Below are 20,389 nucleotides of genomic sequence, written 5' to 3'. Positions count from 1 at the left end.
CGCTCCTATAATGCTAAATATCAGTGCAACCCGTGAATAAATCCGTGTAATAGTTAATTATCATCAAGTATATGTATTATGTATCTAATCTACCAGCTGTTAACAAAAAGTTACCGTAAATCTGAGATTTTTTAGCTTTGGAACTGTAAATAAAATTAATCAAAATTGGTTCACTAATTCTAATAGATAAAAGCAAATAAATAAGAATAAGACATACCGGTAGATGTTATTATATCCATGTGTGTAGAAGTAGATTATTCTATCAATTTAAGATGTTTATTAACGTAGTTATGTATATTATAGTTCACGTATTTTGTTCAGCGTTGAGTTTGTCACTGACAATATGTACTTCGTGAAGGACGTAAGGCGGCGTAAAGCCAGATATAAATTGATCATTTAAACTCTTCATTTTAATTACTCATCAAAAATTAATTCACCGGACTGAACTTATGGACATTACTTTGGCGGGGTTTCATGACAGGCGCGAACGGGTAACCATGATTGGTTCGTGCTACGTCGTGCGCGCGCACTGGAAGCTCATTGGTTAACTTTCGAGTGCGCGCGCTTGACGTCGCACGGTCCGAATTGGACTCAAGAATTTATTTCCTTTTTTTTCATAACTTTAGACGGAATTAAAATACGAGTTTACATGAAAAAAAAATTAACGTTCTCTTTTCTGTCGCGATTAATCTGTATTATCTTATCAGTAAATATTCAGTTGGTTGCATCAAACGTTTTCTTATTTGTTCAAAGCCTAACTATAACGACTCTTTAGACTTATTTTTTTAACAATAGTTTGGACATAATTTGGCAATTTAAAAAGTTACTTTACCGCACAAGTGCGGTAAGTAAAATCCATACAACTTTACGGCACACTTGTGGATGCGTGCAGGAATCACTAATTTTCTATGGATATGTTGACCCACGTCAAGAGGCACTTTCCGAGCACGTGCATTGTAAAAAACAGTTTGATACGTTAGTATCTTGTATCGCTCATTTCTATTAGAATTTTTCCAGAAACGTCCACGGAATACACGAAGGCAATTATAATTTTCTTGATGTTTGCCTCATCCCCCGTGGAATAAACATGACGCTAATTAATTCGACATGAATATTATACCTCCAAACCCACACTGATTTAACTTGAGCGGCAAATTAAGAACTCGGTACATACAAAAATAAGTTCAATTTAATAACTCGCAGTACAAATGTAACAAAACGCAAAGGAGAGCAAAACGAAGGAGGGTAATTGAGCGATGTCAGCGGATCCAAACACTGGACTTTAATTAGTTCAAAAACAAAAGACTTTTTTTTAATAAACTGACGTGATGCCGCGGGCCACGGATAAAGGTCTCTGTCCACTTAACCGTATTGCTTGTTATTCTTAATAGAACTTTGAATAAAATTAGCAAATCTCGTTAAAATGTAATACTGCACAGAACCACGTGTAACGCTAGTCGTTAGCCAGGTTTCATGTAATTAATGAGTTTAGTATACAAGTACGTGCAATTTCTATTAGCTGCGTTCTAGGTGTCGTGACTGGTCATGAACCCGCGCAGCTCGATATAATGAGACCGCAATGCCCAGACTATTAACAACACCAATTGAGTAATTTGTTAAGCGGCCCGCACAAAGCCAGACCCATGTCAGCTAATTAGTATATTATTTGATTGAAATCGGCTGCATTGATTATAACCGAACCATTATATTCATAGCCCGGAGAAATCTGTAAAATTAACCAAAAAAATGTAATCGGTGACTTTGGTTTTAAATAAAATTGTAAAGAAAAATTAAAACTTAGTCCAGTTACAACGATTTAATGTTGCGGTTGACATCGCATGCTAACGGTAGATCATCGAGTTAACCGCTCAGCTTAACTGTTATTACTAGAAACAAATCATTAAGGCGTGTTAAGGTTTAATAACCCCAACACTACACTTATATCTACCAAACTCATGGTCACATGTCTAAACTACTTAAGAAAGTGCAACCAGTGAGGTAGGTACCTAATACTGGTTGCTTTATGTTGACGATGATTATTGTACCTAGATATTATAGATGATTAATAGTAGATTGTTCAACAAGGGACTAAAACAAGCATTATGACACGAGATGTTTAGCCACCCAAGCAAAGCTCGGGTGGCTATAGTTCGAGTGGCATTATAATGGTTGTTTAGTCTCGCTTTAAGCACTCTACTTTTCACTTTGAATGCGAGGAAAAAAAACAATGTTCTGTTCAAAATTACAATATTAGGTACTTTTTAAAAACGTACGATCGACTGATGAACAGGACATCTATTCAAAATTCAAAGAGCAAAAAAAAATTTTGCGCGGTTTTTTCTTTTCTTTTATCCGGAGTCAAAATGGCAAAAACGGAACCCTTATAGTTTCGCCATATCTGTCTGTTTGTCTGTCCGTCCGTCCGCGGCTTTGCTCAGGGACTATCAATGCTAGAAAGCTGTAATTTTGCGCGTATATATATGTAAACTATGCCGACAAAATGGTACAATAAAAAAATAAAAATGTTTTTTTTTAAGATAAAATAACATAAGATATAATTTATTGCCACAACACATAGTACAACGAAGACTTAATTAATATAAAAAACTAGACTTAAACACTAACATTTGCTGTGGCAAAAGGGATTTTAGGTTATCTCTCACAGACGTAAAGTTGGAGTGATTTTTTTTTCTCATCCAACCCTATAGTATGGGGTATCGTTGGATAGGTCTTTTTTTCGTATTGGCTACGGAACCCTATTTTAGGCGTGTCCGACACGCTCTTGGCCGGTTTTGTTTTTGAAGTGACGCTTTAAATGCTTGCATATTTAGTCAACAGTTTCAAAACTGAAAACTATTTTAAAAGTAATTGCATAATAAAATAAATGAATCTTTAATATAATTGAATAGATTCATATTCGTAATCATTAATAATTGTGTTTCACGAAATTAAATCGTGTTTGTTTCTTAATATTTTTGCACAGTTGTCATTCTGAGGTTATTTCCACGCCCTAAGAATCCTCCATTCACAAACACAGTGATTGGCTGTTTAGGGGTTTCCAACGTAATTTATAAAAAAACCTTAATCCCTAGAGATTAATGAGGAGCTTTAGTCCTGATATGTAGAGACTAAACTAACATTTTAAGAGCATGAGAAGTAAAAAAAAATATAGATCACTTATTTGGCTAACCGTTCTTATGAAATCATTTGTGCTTTCCATAAGTTTTTATATGAACCACTGTGCTAGTCTAGCACAGGAGCACTAGCACAGGAGAAATAATTATAAATTCCAACCTATAAGCATAAACAAAGAAATTAATCAAACTCTTAAAAAGTTAAGTTCTCTAAGTGTGGTTTTGCTGACAGCAATCCTCTCATCGTTATTTCATTTTAATGCCTGATATATATAAACGTAAATGACACGAAGCATTATTCAACGCACAAGAGAAAGTGGAACTATCGGCTATGCTCTTGTAGAGAAATTATTAACAACTTTTGGAATACCGCCAATGCTTATTCATAGCGACTGTAACCAACTGACGCGGCCTATTTTGCAGAACTTAATTGTTTATCCCTACATTTAGCTCCTTAAATAAATATAAATAAACATGAATGGCTTCAAAATATACATAGTCACACTTTTTCTGACATGTTCCGGTACCTTCATCAAGTGTTAATAATAATAATAAATCCATTTATTTCGGGCAACGTCCAAAATCACCACCAAAATCATCACCGTCAACTATCATTAATCATCATCATCACCGTCAACCACCATTAATCATCATCATCATCATCACCGTCAACCATCATCAATCACCACCATCATCATCATCATCACCGTCAACCATCATCAATCATCATCATCATCACCATCACTAACCATCATGATCACCGTCAACCATCATCACATCAATCATCATCATTATCACCATCACCATCATCACTATCATCATCATCACATCACAATTACCGTCATTTCATTATCACCATCATCATCATTTTTGAGAAAAGCACTATACAAGCTTCGACCAGTAATCGCCATCCTGGCTTCGTATCATGGATGGCCTCACCTGGCGGTTCGGCCATCAAACTTCTACTCGTCCAGGATGGCTTACTTACTGGACTCTGCAGTAATGTACTATTAATGGTCTCGTTATCGTAATTATGTGTTAAACACGATCTATAAGGAGTTATCTGACAGTTCGTAAATTACATATTTTATTGAAGAGTATCGATTAGAAAGCAGATTGTGCTTATCGATAAATTAACTGAGATGGCAAAGCTCTGGCCCTATACTACGAAGGGCAAAATTCAAACTTCGTATCTTGCCGTCCCGCTGACGCAAATATTACATAATACGAGTGAGAGGGACGGTAAGATTTTCGAATTTCGTAGTACCTAGCCCCCCTGCGTCCGCGTATGCTGTGACGCGAAGGCGTTTGAAACTGGGCTTGCAATAGTTGTGTCATAATATATATTACTAAGCTGTGTTAAGTGTGGACTTAGTCCTGTAATTAATTTTGCAAACACCTACGTTAAGCCGCGGACTGGACGCCAGTGAGCAGCGGAGCGGTCAGCGGAGCGGCGAGCGTATTCTCTGTTCATTGCGTGGTCGAGATGCTCGCCGCACAGTAAATACCTGACAGCACATTTTGACAGAAACCGCTTGCCACGAGTAGTAGTGGCAGAACCATGATGGTATTGTACTCAAAAATACTGCAGACGCCCCCATCTTGAATGAGACGCTAACGTCCATTATCACGTCTTCAAACGTCATTTTTATAGCTTTTGGCACTTTTAATAAGTGAGTTGCGTATGAATTATTTGGAAAGGAAATAAATATTATGAATCATGTTTCTAAACACAAAGTGCCTGAAGTGTGTTTATTTTTGTAGGTGGTGCCTAAAATAATATGTATTTAAAAAAGTTAATGTAACGTATATCTATTCTTTAAATATTTATAAACTGACATGTCTGTGCAGAGTTTAGTAACTATTTTTTCACTTTTTTGGCTTGTTTTAGTCCCTTGTTGAACAATTTCCTATTAACTTCCGACGCAAAAAGAGGGGTGTTATAAGTTAGATGCCAACGTATGTCTTTGGCATCGTAGCTCTCAAACGGATGGACCGATTTCGATGCAGTTTTTTTACGTGAAAGCGAGTTTTCTTGCCGTAATACTTAGCTTTGTGTGTTTTTAGTTTATTTAGAGGGTTTTAGTTTATTATAGGTTTTATTAATTTTTCTTTAGGTTATTATAATTTGCACACGCGTTCTAAGTAAACGAGGACTAGAACAAAGTGCATTGACTGCCGAGAACAATAGATACTGTTATCAGTGTCAACCATCAGCAATCACGGCCACGTGGCGCTGATAAGCCCGGGACACGATTAATTGCTGGCTAAGTGTTATCCTGCAGATACGCTATTAGTTAAATGACTTATTACACCTGTACGCTTGGTATAAACTGAAGCGGCTCAATATATCGTCAGGCGTCATTTCTTTTTAACCCGTGACGCAAAGAAAGGACCGATAGCTGAGGTTTTTAAACACGTGAAAGCGAGTTTAGAGCTGGTAAAGATAATAAAAAAACTTGGCACTTCAGACAATAATGTACATAGTGGTCGAATTAATTTAACTACAGTCTTTTTGAAAGTAGTCGCTAAGATTCCAAATACCTACGTGAAAACGCCTAGCAATAAAACAAAAGCCTGTATCCCGTAATCATAGCCGCCGCGGGCGCACATTCTGCAGCGAAACGCTCCAAAATTACACACCGTGTGCCTTTATCACGAATACTTAAATATATTTGTCCGACAATCATGGCGGGCGTGACGAGCCGCTCCGCTGACCGCGTGTCGGACGAAAGTATTGGATAAGGCGGTTTGGACGACCGATATATAATCTTCCCGACAACTGACTTTGGATTTTTGTACAGCTTGTACAGCCGCACACTAGAGTACCACCACGTCGCGTTAACCAATAGAATAAAATCTTTAAGGAAAAAATACCTATTGCCAATCCTGCCAGCAAGCAGTAGTGTGCCCTCTACTGTATTACGACGAGGAGAGTTTTAGTTAGAAGATAGCCTGTGAGGTATTCTATTTTTACCCTCTATTATGGTAACGCATTCCCTGGTGTTGCAGGTGAATGTAAACTTTTTATTGTAAAAAACAAAGCCATGACATGCAACAAACAATGACATGCATTTAGAAATAATTGAGTGCCTGCTTCATGTATGTATTTGCATGCTGTATGAATGCAGCTGAAAAAGAAGGAGCGATATCTAACATAACACTAAAACATGTAACTAAGCCTTTTTCTGCAAATAAATGTTATCTTATCTTAAAGAAAAAAATACAATTGACAAACTCTGAGATACATCGTTATAGTCATGGCATGATGATGGTGCTGATTTACCATCTGGTGATGTTCGTTCTCGTTTGCCACCTTATTTCACAATTCCAGTTATATTGGCACGATATATGGTTATTTTATTCACTAATAACTTTTAATATTTTGTTACAAAATTAAATGTTTAAAATGGCTGTGCTCCGTTGACTTTCGTGGCACCGCGACGTCTCCGCTCAACCGCTTCTAATTGCGGGTGCGAACGTCGCTCTCCGTACGAAACAATTTCTTACACTCACAAGCCATTATTACACGATTTTCGACACGACACACCAGCTTGACAAAGATAATAAATACCTTTGATAATACACTAATACACAGGCAAGGATAGGATAGCTTCAAACATGTTCATTATCTGTCAGCCGGTAGCAAACATAATGAAATGACGCATTGTTATCTTAAAATACTGTACCAACGGATATAATTTTTTTATTATTTTAATTGAAATTCTTAAAAATATAATTGAAATATTATCTTTGATCATTTGATGTAAACAATAGTACATTACTGCAGAGGCCATGAAGTAAGGGATTGATGGACGAGTTCGGGGTAGACGGCCGAGTCGTAGACGAGGCCGGATAAAACGAGTCCAGCAATCCCTGTTCTGGCCGAGGTTTGTATAGTGCTTTTCTCAAACAATGTGAGGAAATATTTCATCCATCCATCCATCTATCCGTCCGTCCGTCCATCCGTCCGTCCGTCCATCCGTCCGTCCGTCCGTCCGTCCCATCCATCCGTCCATCCATCCGTCCATCCATCCGTCCATCCGTCCATCCATTCATCCGTCCATCCTTCCATCCGTCCATCCCGCCATCCGTCCGTCCATCCATCCATCCGTCCGTCCATCCATCCGTCCGTCCATTCATGCGTCCGTCCATCCATCCGTCCGTCCATCCATCCGTCCGTCCATCCATCCGTCCGTCCATCCGTCCATCCATCCATCCGTCCGTCCATCCATCCGTCCATCCATCCATCCGTCCGTCCATCCATCCGTCCGTCCATCCGTCCGTCCGTCCATCCATCCGTCCGTCCATCCATCCGTCCGTCCATCCATCCGTCCGTCCATCCATCCGTCCGTCCATCCATCCGTCCGTCCATCCATCCATCCGTCCGTCCATCCATCCGTCCGTCCATCCATCCGTCCACCCATCCATCCGTCCATCCATCCATCCATCCGTCCGACCGTCCGTCCGTCCGTCCGTCCGTCCGTCCATCCATCTATCCGTCCGTCCGTCCGTCCATCCGTTCGTCCGTCCATCCATCCATACGTCCATCCATCCATCCATCCATCCATCCATCCATCGTCCATCCATCCATCCATCCGTCCGTCCGCCCGCCCGTCCGTCCGCCCGTCCGTCCGTCCGTCCCTCCGTCCGTCCGTCTGTCCGTCCATCCATCCATCCATCCATCCATCCGTCCGGTCCGTCCGGTCCGTCCATCCTTCCATCCATCCATCCATCCATCCATCCATCCATCCATCCATCCATACATCCATATATCACATCACATCGCATTGCAGTATCGCAAATGCTCACAGAGTAGTGGTGGTTGGCTGTTCGTAATTTTTCCTTTGTCAGTTTAATGTTAGTACACAAATTTAAAAAGTTAGAGCAGCGGACAATAATGGATTTTCATACATACTTCATGGACTAGGCCAAGAAGTAATGTAGGGAGGTGGTAGGGAGCCATAAATGAGAAACTTCATGTCTCCATTTCGTGACATTAACGCATACATTTCCGAGCATGTTTGAGAAAAGATTTATTAGGTATATTAGTCATACTGTACTTGTTACTAATACTCACACACAAACAAAATACTTCAACTATAAAAAAGAGTAATTCATTTGATTACTCGTGTTTGTGACTCACTACGGCTGTGTGATTGGATAAATATCTTTGTTGGAAAAATACATGAAGAAAAAATGGTTGATAGTAAGAATTTGCCGCTGCCTATAGGATAGACGCATCTATCGCCAGATTCCTTCAACCCTACGAGACGGCTATCGTGTATGGTACGTAAAACATCATCATTGTTTTCAACACATGAAATGAAATACATAAATGAAGTAAAAGATAGTGTAGGAATTAAGTTGACTGTGCTGCCTTTTTAACCAGACTACCAACACTTATTCCAGAAAGAGCGCATAATCCGCAGTGCTCTTAACCAAAAGCTCTATAATATCGATGCCGTATTCTGGTCGTATCTCGATGTATTTTGTAGCTAAAGTAGTCGAGGCTTAAGTATGCACGGATAGTAAATACGTCGATCAAACGGTTCTCGCGGCCGTTTTGAGGTCGCATTCGGATGAATAATGCGCCGGGCCCATTACTGGTCATTATATGCAAATAATATTCCACATTACCTCATAAGTACCCGTGTTCTCGAATATTAGAAATGCTTTTGACTCTTGTAAACGGTCGTTATTTTGTATGCCGTAATTTCAAGGCAGCATGAAATAGCGCCTCAGACTTTCGAATGCTAGTAATCAGTCTCGATCGCTATCTAATACTAAAACATTTAAGCGAAAACGTCAATAAACATGATAAATATATGTCAGATAAATTGAGCTTAATGCTCAGTGAGTAGATACAAAATGCTGGTTTAAATACAGTATGACAATTAAGTCGTAAAAAAGTTGAAATCGCAGCTGATTGGATGAAATTAATCAATGGCAGGTAGGGGCCGTCAATGGAATGGATATTTTATGTTCCCGTGGGCGAGAAGTGGGCTCCAATTTGTCCGCAGTTTTTTAATTAGTATGGATGTGAGAGAAAACGAATTGGTTTTATGCTTGCACCCAGCGCACGCCGCGATATTTGGTATGTAAAAAATATGTAACACCATTTATTTAAAAGCGCAAATATTTATTTGTTGGATATCAAAATAACGAGGACACCCTAGTTGCGCAGATGTGTACCAATTACGCGAAGTTCAAATAATGAATATGCATACTAAATAATTTATTGAATCAGGCGTTACTTTGCGGAGGTCCATATCAATGAACTGAAATAATTTCCTTGCTCACCCGCGACCTTACGATAGCTAAGCTTATGCAAAATATGCGTGTTCATGCAGTTCCTCCACCTCCACACTGTAAGAACACACACAAATCACACAAACCCATCTATCACCACCACCACACTACACTGACGCGTTTCGAACTCAACCAGAGCTCATCTTCAGAGTGACACAACCGTACACCATGCTACCAGTTGTTAGACTAACGAACCACAATGACTAACGAACCATATTTTGCATAAGCTTAGCTATCGTAAGGTCGCGGGTGAGCAAGGAAATTATTTTAGTTCATGCATACTAAAACCAAAATATTAATTGTAAACGAAACAAAAGACGAAAAACTAACAAAATCGGGGAAAAAACCGAAATAGTACTTTTTTTTTCAATGTTTGGTTGCCAGTTTTTATATTCTTGTGTCAAAGGATGCTAATTATTTAGCATGCATGACGGCTTTAACTGATGGTGATGGATACTGTTGGAACATGTACTCGTAACTTACCTATTTAGCACCTAACATTCTTTTGTTGGCAGTTGGCAGGACTGCCAGCAAATGAAAGGTCTTAAAAATTGAAGATAAATTGCATTATTGTCGAACAAAAGTGCACTATAATATGACTTCCCCATTATTGGAACTGATGGTGATTTACCAACTTCATTAACCTTCAAATGAACGCAATCATAGTATATTTTATTTTATTTAATACTAGCCTGTTACCCGCGACTCTCTCCGCGTAGAATTCGTTTATCGCTATTCCGCGGGAACTATGCAACTCTCCGAGATAAAACTATCCTATGTCCTTCTCAAACAAGACAACTCAAACTTCCTGTATACCGAATTTCATCTAAATCGGTTCAATGGTTTAGACGCGTTAAGTAACAAACAGACTTACAAACTTTCGCATTTATAATATTAGTGGGACTGTTACTTACTGATAAGTTTACACTACTGACTAATAATTAAAGGAATTATGTACTCAAAAAATACCATGACGGTTCACTAATATGTTGAGCAGAATCATCTTACGACCGAATTACTTTTCGCATATATTTTTTCTCATACTATCATTTCTCATAATTTTGTAAAACAGAATATTAACGTCACTTATGTGGACGACCGGATGGCTAAGTGGTTAGAGAACCTGACTAAGAAGCTTGAGGTCCCGGGTTCGAATCCCGGCCGGTGCAGATATTTGTATGAATAATACGATTGTTTGTTCTCGGGTCTTGGATGTTTAATATGTATTTAAGTATGTATTTATCTATATAAGTATGTTTATCCGTTGCCTAGTGTCCATAGTACAAGCTTTGCTTAGTTTGGGACTAGATCAATTGGTGTCAAGTGTCCCATGATATTTATTTATTACATAATATCGATGAGAATAATATTTATATGTTTGAATAGTTGCTACGCAGAAAGACATATCTCATAATATTACTTTGCATAAGGATAATAAAAAGCACAATAAAATTTTACTAAACATTCCTTGCAATTAAATTAATTGTAGTTCTATATTAACCTAACCTTTATTGGCAGCAGTAAGATTCTGGCGATTCGCTGGCCGCTGCCGCGGCACGCTCGCTTCGCTCGGCTCAGCTCGCGCGCTGTTGTGGTCGCAGTTCTAACCTAACCCAACCAACTATGTAGCTGCTGTTCTGTTCTGGCGCTTTGCGTGCTTTAACCATTCTTATGGTAGCTTTGAGTTCCTTTAACTATGTCATTACTCCATGTTAAAGTCTGTTCTACTATTTAATATTCTGCAGAAGTATATTCGGCGATAAGAGTGTTCTGCTATTTAATATTCTGAGAAATGACTATTATTCGAACTGATAATCATGCAAGGTATGATTATGCAAAAGTATCATTCGGCGATGACAACATACACACAAGTCGGTACAAAAATATGCCAAAAGCGAAAAGGTGATTACTAATACCTAATGATTTCTAGTAAGGAGCTGTTTTGTCGTGTTTATGGATTTAATTTCAAAGTCGAGCCAGTGACTATTTTAATCCATTTGTGCAGATGCATTCAGTTCCAATCACACTTCAGCTTCCCTTCGAATGATTGAATTACTTCGAAAATTGATTAGTTTACGGGCTAGCCCTCGGAACCCGAACGTCGGTTGTTTATTGTACTATAGTGGCCCTAGCAATAACGACGTCAACGACGTAAGACTTAGAGATATCTTGCTGACAGTATTAGTTGACACAATGTTGACGCCCGTTGAAGGTTGTTGACTGCAGTTTATGCGCAGAATTTGATGGTGGTATTGGCGGTGTAAGCGCATCCGTCGTTTACTCTTCTCTTCTAAGGTTGCTACATATAGCTTTATATTGTAACGTGTTTTAAAATAGGTATCCAATTATTATTTTTTAAGTTTAAACGAAAATAATGAAAACGTCAACCCTAGTAAGCTCGTCAGTCGACCTGTATTGGCATAGATAGAATATTTTAACAGAAGAGTAGCCATATAGTACATATTATCATAATGTTGTACTTTTTTTATCGAAAACAAATTACTAAGTCATAGTCACAGTACCGTTTTCAGCAGTTTTGACGTAAATCCGCAAAAAATCGTCTATCGCTATCTCGCAGGAACGTTAAATTTTCCGAAATAAAAAGTATCCTGTATGTTAATCCAATTTATAAACCGTGTGTTAAATTTCATCAAATACAACAAGAATAAATATTATAAGATATACTACAGTGCAGGCGATTTTCTGTCGCAAGATAGTTTCTAGTACAGTTGATTTTAGTGTTAGAAAATGTAATTTGCATGCTAGTATAAGAAAATTGTACAAACAGCAGGATAAGAAACCCTTTGTCTCATTATCATCTAGTGACAGTTGTTGTAACTACATATTCTATGCAAATAAACCTTCTAAATTCTATACGTGCATTGCTTTTTGCCCACATGAACTTTCATACTTGTAATATTAGTATTAACAATTACTAATAGGTAATCATTAAGCATGTACTCGTACACTCGTTCGTATTTGTATTTGGAGTTTTAAAGATACCTCATCCTTTCAGGGTGTTCACCCTAGGCTGCCCCGGGTCTAATCGTCGCGGGCCGCGGCCGGTGCAGCGTCTTCCCCTCGCCTCTAATTAGGCTCACATTCTCATTCCGTTTTCGCGTTTAATTTCGCCGGCGGTTTCGCCTTAATTACGTTATTCGCAACGGGCGCCGCCTTGTTCCTGCCCGTAGTTGTTTTTAAACGATACGGTTATTTAACTATTCTCTGAGGTTACGTTGGCCTGTAAGCGTTATAAATGTTGCAAACTAGCGTAATGATTTAGTAGCAATAATTTAAATCGGTATCAAAATACCGTTACTAAAGCGGTACGTACTGGTATTTACATAAAAATATTTATTTTATAAAAAATTCAAGGATCGGCACAAGAGAATTGTGGCGAGTTCTGTGTTCACGTCCTGCTTACATGCATAGCGTATTTAAAGTGAGAGACAAACGGAGAGATTCACTTACCTACTTAGTTCATTTGTTACCTAAACTTAATAATCATAATTATTTTATTAGACGACCTTATATATTATTATATTATTAATTTTTAGACGACCAGATCATTTGAAAATTACCACGAGCTTTGCGGTGAAGGAAAACATCGTGAGGAAACCTGCACAAACCTGCGAAGCAATTCAATGGTGTGTGTGAAGTTCCCAATCCGCACTGGGCCCGCGTGGGAACTATGGCCCAAGCCCTCTCATTCTGAGGGGAGGCCTGTGCCCTGCAGTGGGACGTATATAGGCTGGGATGATGATGATGATGATGAGACGACCAGATGGCCTAGTGGTTAGAGAACCTGACTACGAAGCTTGAGGTCCCGGGTTCGATTCCCGTGTCGGGGCAGATATTTGTATGAAAAATACGAATGTTTGTTCTCGGGTCTTGGGTGTTTAATATGTATTTAAGTATGTATCTATATCTATATAATTATATTTATCCGTTGCTTAGTACATACCCATAACACTAGCTTTGCTAAGCTTACTTTGGGACTAGGTCAATTGGTGTGAATTGTCCCGTGATATTTATTTATTTTATTTATTTATATCTTGTTTTGAGTTCATTTTGACAAAAAATCCTGTAGACTCATCGCGCCTATTGCCGCTGACAAATAACTTAAAAAAACGAAAGGAAAGAAGGAAATAAAACATTCACTAACGAGATGACTTACACTTTTGCGTCCTTACACTCGAACCTGCAGCTCATCGTAGTAATTGAAAAAAAATCACTTACCTGGTAAATAGAGGGCGCTGAGGAGGCTCATCGACCGCTTTTGTTGTCGGATGGTTGCTAATAAGATTTTTAAACGGCAACAAAGTATCCAATCAATGGCGCTTGAATAATGAAAACGCCACCTGCGAAGTTCCCAGGGCCTCCCCCGCGGGCCTAACACGCACCGCGTTACGCGACCCCCGCCGCCACGACAAATCACAACCCTCGCTTTACTAACATAGAAATCATTTTCCATTGTCCGTGCTGCCGCGGATTGGCTTAATAATAGACTAAACATAAGTTTGAGTAATTATGCACAATTGTATTTCGTGTCCCGGAGACTAAAATTTTTTAGGGTTGTGCGCCACAATTTGTTCACCGGAACTATTTTATAATTCCCCCGTTTTGTAGGTACTGCAACGCAACGGTCATTGTGAATTCATTGCACATGTCCATGTTTGAACTGGCCATGAGGTCAAATATAATTAAGCCCCTCGGTCGACCAGTTTGAACTTAGGTGTACACTTTTCATTCGTTCTTTGGTTTATCTATAATTAGGGTGATTTGAAATGAGTCTACAATTCTTTGGAATATTTATTCGGCTATAACGAAAAGAACACTAATTGAACAACTATGAGCGATAAGCGACCCCCAATTCAACAGCCAAAGCAATCTAGACGCACCTCCGATAGCATCGTACAAATAACACCATTAACAACTAACAAAAAACGTGTGTTGGCGAAATCAACGAAACAAAGACATTAATACTGGTTCCGTATATCGCGTACTCCGGGTGCGATTTAACGAAGTGCGATAGGTGCGCACGCGACGCCCGCTCATTAGTAGACACGCAATGGGCGATCACGCCACGAATATCTGGCCCTTATAGCGTTCATTAGACATAGCCGACAAGTAATGGCTTTCTACACGCTCTCGAGACGTTCGCGGCTAACGTGACGCAACGAGCCCGTCAGAGCACCGTTACTGTGTGTACTCGGGCTCGGACTCCAACGCTTAGGCACAGCATTCTCCGCCGGGCCCTCCTCGCCGTGATGACCCGATATTACGAATGGTAATTACGCCAGAGACAGCATTCAACAAATTACATTACGTACCGCTAGAGCTACTCCGGTCGGCATTATTATGTCGGACATACAAATTAACCAAATTACGTCGAACAAAGAATATCGCCCCAAAAGAAAGGGTTACTGAAATAGGTAAATACATTGTCTACTTTACTCGCAGAGAAATAGAATTACAATCTAAATTAATTACGCTTTTAAAGCGTCCGTTATTCTTAATTAGTTTCTGCACCGCAGCGGAAGCTCCGCGCCGCTCGCACTCTCTTAATGAAGGGTAGTTTCAAATCAGTGCGTTTGATCAACTCTGTGCAGTCTTAATTACGGCACCCGTTCCGCGCGGGACAATCCGGTTATTTATGACTACATAAGCTTGATTATTCTTTAATGAATACTTGTTTTAAAACGTTTAATTAAGTTTTATGGCGACAGGGCCGCTCCGGCGGCGTCCCGCCGCTCCGCCGGCCGCGAGCTAATTGGATCGGGTTGACGCTCCCCCCGCGCCCCGCAGGACCCACCCCGCCCGCGCACCTCTCCTGCTCCTAATTGTATGAAATTGCTAATTGGAAAATTTTATAAACGCGGCCGCCCGCAGGCCTACGCCGGACTCCGTTGTGTTCCGAAGAAAAATTAATTCAAAGGGTCAACCTCTTCGTGTTTCTCTTAAACGAGCCAGAAGTAATCTTGTTTGCCTCTAGGAAATTAATTGCCGGACCTTCTATTGACTCGACATTAAAGATTCAAGTGACGCTCTGCTTGTTTAAATCAACATCAGTGGTTCTCTTCTAGCGTTTCGCAAAGGTAACCTTTTGTTTAAAAAGCATTAGACTTGGTCCATCAAACATCAAGCCTTCGAGGCATTAAAATCTGCCTCCAAATATGCTAAAGTGAACTCTGTATTGTTGTTGCAGGGCGTGTAGTTGCGGTGGGTGCGAGCGGTCGCCGCTCCAACCGTCAAGCTGGCCGCGAGCGCGTTGAGCATGAACCCGCACTACCACGGGTACGCGGAGCTCAGCTCGCCGCACCCGCCCTCGCCCGAGGCGGCGTTCGCGGCCAACGGGCACGACTACCCGCACAACAACAACAACCCCGCGCTCAAAGAGTGCGCCGGCTGCGGCGGCAAGATCGTCGAGCGGTTCCTCCTCCACGCCCTCGACCGGTACTGGCACCACGGCTGCCTTAAGTGCACGTGCTGCGGCCTCGCGCTCGCGGACATGGGACGCTCCTTCTACTTCAAGGGAGGGATGATACTATGCAAAAGCGACTACACGAGGTGAGTTTAATCACTCATAAATTCTTACCTCTGCTCGGTAAAGCCAGTGTTCACATTTAATTGGACAAGTTTCTAATAAAAGTTAAATATTCTCCGGCAAAAACAGCGGAATAAAGTAGCAGGAATTATGTGCCCCGAGGTATTTGGCGTGTTCGTCCTAACCGATCTTTCTCATTGATCATCGATAAAAGAATCAGTTTTTAGTCCGTCATCTGATAATGACAATAGCGTGTCTGTCAAACGATCGAGCGTCCAAAAAAGTTTACCGAGAAAGCCGCGGGCGCATTGTATGAAAATGCTTTGGAACCGTTGCGTTGTGTTTTCTACCTGAGACGGGAGGCAAAAAGTACAGCTTTGCACACAACAACCGATCAACGGCATCTCGCTGGCTAAATTGGGCTCGTTAGGGACCGCTAAGGATTAATTTAGGACATTACTAACTTTTTACACTATCTAAGACCTTGCCCGATTATTTTCTTGTCATGTACACTCGCATTTATTCGTAAGTTATACTCTATGGCTACACAAACAAGTAGGTACTCGTATGGCTAACGTCGGCTGTTCTTGTTAGCTAAATTACTGTCACTAAACGTTTTCAGTTGGTATAATATTAATCACTAAACTCATCTATTCAAGCAGGCACCGCTTTATTCATATCTTTGGATAGAAAATAGTTTGTATATATGTATGTAAATACTTTATTGTACATAAAACACAAAAATAATACAAAAAGAAAACAACAAACAAAAAAGAGCACAAAGGCGAACTTATCCCTAAAAGGAATCGTTCATTGATAAATCCGTCCTTCAGTATTGAAAAAAAAAATTATAACAAAAAATTTAACCGACTACAAAAAACCATGAAAATAATTTTCTACCAGTCTGAAGTCGGTCGGTGCCTCAACACGAGCCAGCAGGAGTGGACCTATAGTCATCTACCTCACTTACGCACTTATATTGGGCTTCAATCACTCCTGCTGGCTCGTGCTGAGGCACCGACCGACTTCAGACTGGTAGAAAATTATTTTCATGGTTTTTTGTAGTTGGTTCAATTTTTTGTTATAATTTTTTTAACTCTTTTTAGTGTTAGTAATCTAAAATATAATACTTTAAAATCAACTTTTACGAAAGATTGCTTTTTCCCATGCAGAGACGTTCATTATTGAGGAGTCCTGGTGCTTCACAACCCGTTTTACCATATGAATATGATATTTTTTGAAGTCGGTTAAAAAATGGGATTTCGCAGTTACAATTAACTCATGTTCTCAAAGTTATCATTGTAGAATGCTGTAGCAACTTTTTATTTGTCTTCTGGTACTGAATCACGTTAATATAGTTATTTGTTTTAAAGATACGAGTTTCTCAACGTTTCGGCTGTATTGCAAGTCATGGTCACGAGTGGACTCGACTTAAAGAATTAATAAAATTAATGAATGAATATCTGCGGCAACAACTGGAAATTGAATACATTCTGCAATTTTTTACAGGCCCTATGCTACGAAGTGCAAAATTCGAACTTCGTATGTTACCGTCACGCTGACACTTATGTCATTTAATACGCGAGTAAAAGGGACGGTGCGATACGAACTTTGATTTTCGAGTTTCGTAGTAGCCCCACAGATTCTCAAATCAAATTTTCATTTCGATGCATTTAGATATTCAAAATGACTCGTACAATGCTGAGACCCGTTTCAAAATACAATAATTATTGTTATCCGTTTTCCAGATTTTGCCAAAAATCCCGGAATTTCAATTAACCTAATATTTACGCGTACTAAGCCACGAGTACCTAAAGGCCAGTCTATAATAAAATGGGAGTAGTGGCGCAGTACTAGGCTATGGGTCCTGTCTACTTGCGGAATTGTTGAGTAGTTAGAGCTTTGTGAAACGGGGCACATCAGCGCCCCGCAGCGCTGCAGCGCACGTGGATCGCAGCCGCGGGCGCCCTCGGCACTAATTAACGTTAATTAGCTAAACTCGAGGAATTCGACCCAATTAACCATGTCCCCCATCCATGCGACATGCGACGCTTTTTATCGCCACAACCCCGATCCGGAGCCAGATATTTGAACCTAATGTTTTACTGCCAACATAGATACGTTTTACATTGATTGCGATTGTGTACCGGGGGCCGTGGTCGCACTATTCCGGAGACCGACCGCCGCCCGCGCGGGCCGTGCGTCGTAGATTCGATAAAGCTCGTCTCACAGTTGACAGAGACGGCGCGGCTAACGAGCGGCGGGCCCGGCGCCTCGCAAGGGCGCGGGGCGGGGGCTGAAGAAGTGCGGTTCCGTGCATGTCTCTGCTGATTGACCCGCGTCACTCGGCAAACAACAACTAACGAGTCGGCCCCCGCGCCTCCAGCCAGGTACGGTAATCCGCTCGAATCGCTCCCGCGGCGGCCGCCCGCCGACTTTACACGTCTTCCCTGATTGAGACGCCTTAATAAAATTAACGCTACTCTCACGCAAACAACTGCCGTTTACCCGCCGCCGCGCCTTGTCGCCTTTGTTCCGATATGATGGATTGCGGTCTGGCTCCACAAAGACGCTGATGATGTTTCGTGCTGCTGATTACTGTGTACGTACGCACGAAATTAGTCGCCGATGTGTTACGCCTTCCGATCCATGTTATGCCGGAGTATAAAGCAGGCGGAAGCGCTGCGTAAACATTAGGCTGCCTTAATTTGTATTTTGTAATGATTTATAGCGACTATGGGGGTAAGCCTAATTTTATTCATCGACTGTTTTGTTGTGATGGATAAAACTGGCTGAGCTTTAGACTGGAGAATTAATTTATTATTTCCAACCCGTATGCGTAGTTATAAAATAAAATAAATATCATGGGACACTTGACACCAATTGGGATGCACCAAAAAAAATAACCTATAGTTTTTATTTTATTTTTGGATAGAATAGGATATTTTAAGATAACATTTTCATTGTTTTTGAATTTGGATGATTATTTAATTTTTTATATTTTTTTACGAAATACGCTGGATGACGTCACAGTGAGACAGCCACGTTCCATTGCCTTGAAAAATTCAGGTCGTACATAACATAATCTGTGGCATTACAATTTGACAATAATTCAAGCACGGTTTAGGGTCCTAAATGAACCATGACAAATTGTTTTATTTATTTCTCTTCTTTTAGCTTCGATTATTCCTGTTTGTTTAATGGTGTGATAGTAAATAGATATTTTTTTTATTAAAATCTGATATTTAAATTCTTTTGTATTAACTTGTAACATAGTAATTTAATAATTTAATTTGTAAAAATACATTGGAAATACTCGTATACATTTCGGACTTTACGATAAATGACAACTGTTTAAGGCCGGGTGCGCATCATGTGATTAAAGTTCTATCTTTGTCACTCTTTGCTATTATAAGCAGGACAGGAACATTTCAAACTGTCAATTTGCTTAAGAGTGTAGACCTGCTTTATAACTGCCTTTGTGACGAGACACTGCAGGGGTCAAATGAGGGTCATTGCTTCAATTTTGATTATTTAATTCAGTTAATCACATTTTTGGAATCTGATTTCTGAAAACGCTTCACAAAGCCTATTTCTCCCAAATGGTTTTCGATTTATTATATGTTGTCAAAAATTGGGACATCCCAATTGACCTAGTCCCAAACTAAGCAAAACTTGTACTATACTATGGATACTAGGCAACGGATAAACATACTTGTATAGATAAATATATACTTAAATACATATTAAACATCCAAGACCCGAAAACAAGCATTCGTATTATTCATACATGTTTTTAGGATAGATAGGTAAACCAATCTTACCCTGTCATTAACCAAATGTGCTTGAGTTCACACTTCAATGTTAAAGATTTGGAATAATAACGATATCGATGATGCTATCAATTTGTAATAGTACGTAATCGTTTTTACTAAAGTAATTTTCTACTTCATATAAAGACTACGTACTCGTAGTATGTCGTCTGGTCGTATCGTAGTTAATATCATCTTCGTTGCTTGATTAAAAAAAACTAAAACCATTCAACTGTTACACAGGCTGTACCCAGCACTCAAAACCCGTTCGAGCTATTCTAAAAATATTTAGCAACTCACGCGGCACGTCCACTAGCTGAAGCGGGCTCGTTAGGGCGCGGGCGCCGTCAATCAGGCCAATTGCTGCTCAATCGGCAATCACCCCCGCCCTCGCCGCTAACGAGCCCGGGAACTTCTTACCCCACTCTTACTATCTACGCATTGTTGGGACATTTACATCTGCAATGGCTGCAGGCGATGGGTTATTTTGGTTACATTTCAAATCTTAATTGTTCTTGCTCTATTAAAGGAGGTTTAAGCATTTGTTTGTATACCTGGACGAGTCATAATTTACTATATTACCG

General features: G+C 40.0%; 1 protein-coding gene across 4 annotated transcripts in view; it reads left to right on the top strand.

Annotated features, from left to right (window-relative positions):
- Positions 1-20,389, top strand: part of LOC141426453 (LIM domain transcription factor LMO4) — a 186,135-nt gene that overhangs the window by 97,741 nt on the left and 68,005 nt on the right. For all 4 annotated transcript variants that reach the window (XM_074085360.1, XM_074085359.1, XM_074085361.1 and 1 more), the window contains one exon: positions 15,655-16,016. In XM_074085360.1, the coding sequence (XP_073941461.1) occupies positions 15,724-16,016 (293 nt within the window). In that variant the 5' untranslated portion in view covers positions 15,655-15,723. The remainder of the gene's footprint in view (positions 1-15,654; positions 16,017-20,389) is intronic.

This window comes from Choristoneura fumiferana, chromosome 3 (assembly GCF_025370935.1).
Source record: "Choristoneura fumiferana chromosome 3, NRCan_CFum_1, whole genome shotgun sequence".
NCBI lineage: Eukaryota > Metazoa > Arthropoda > Insecta > Lepidoptera > Tortricidae > Choristoneura > Choristoneura fumiferana.
Note: the sequence above shows the minus strand (reverse complement) of the source record. Positions and strands in the feature narration are given on the sequence as shown.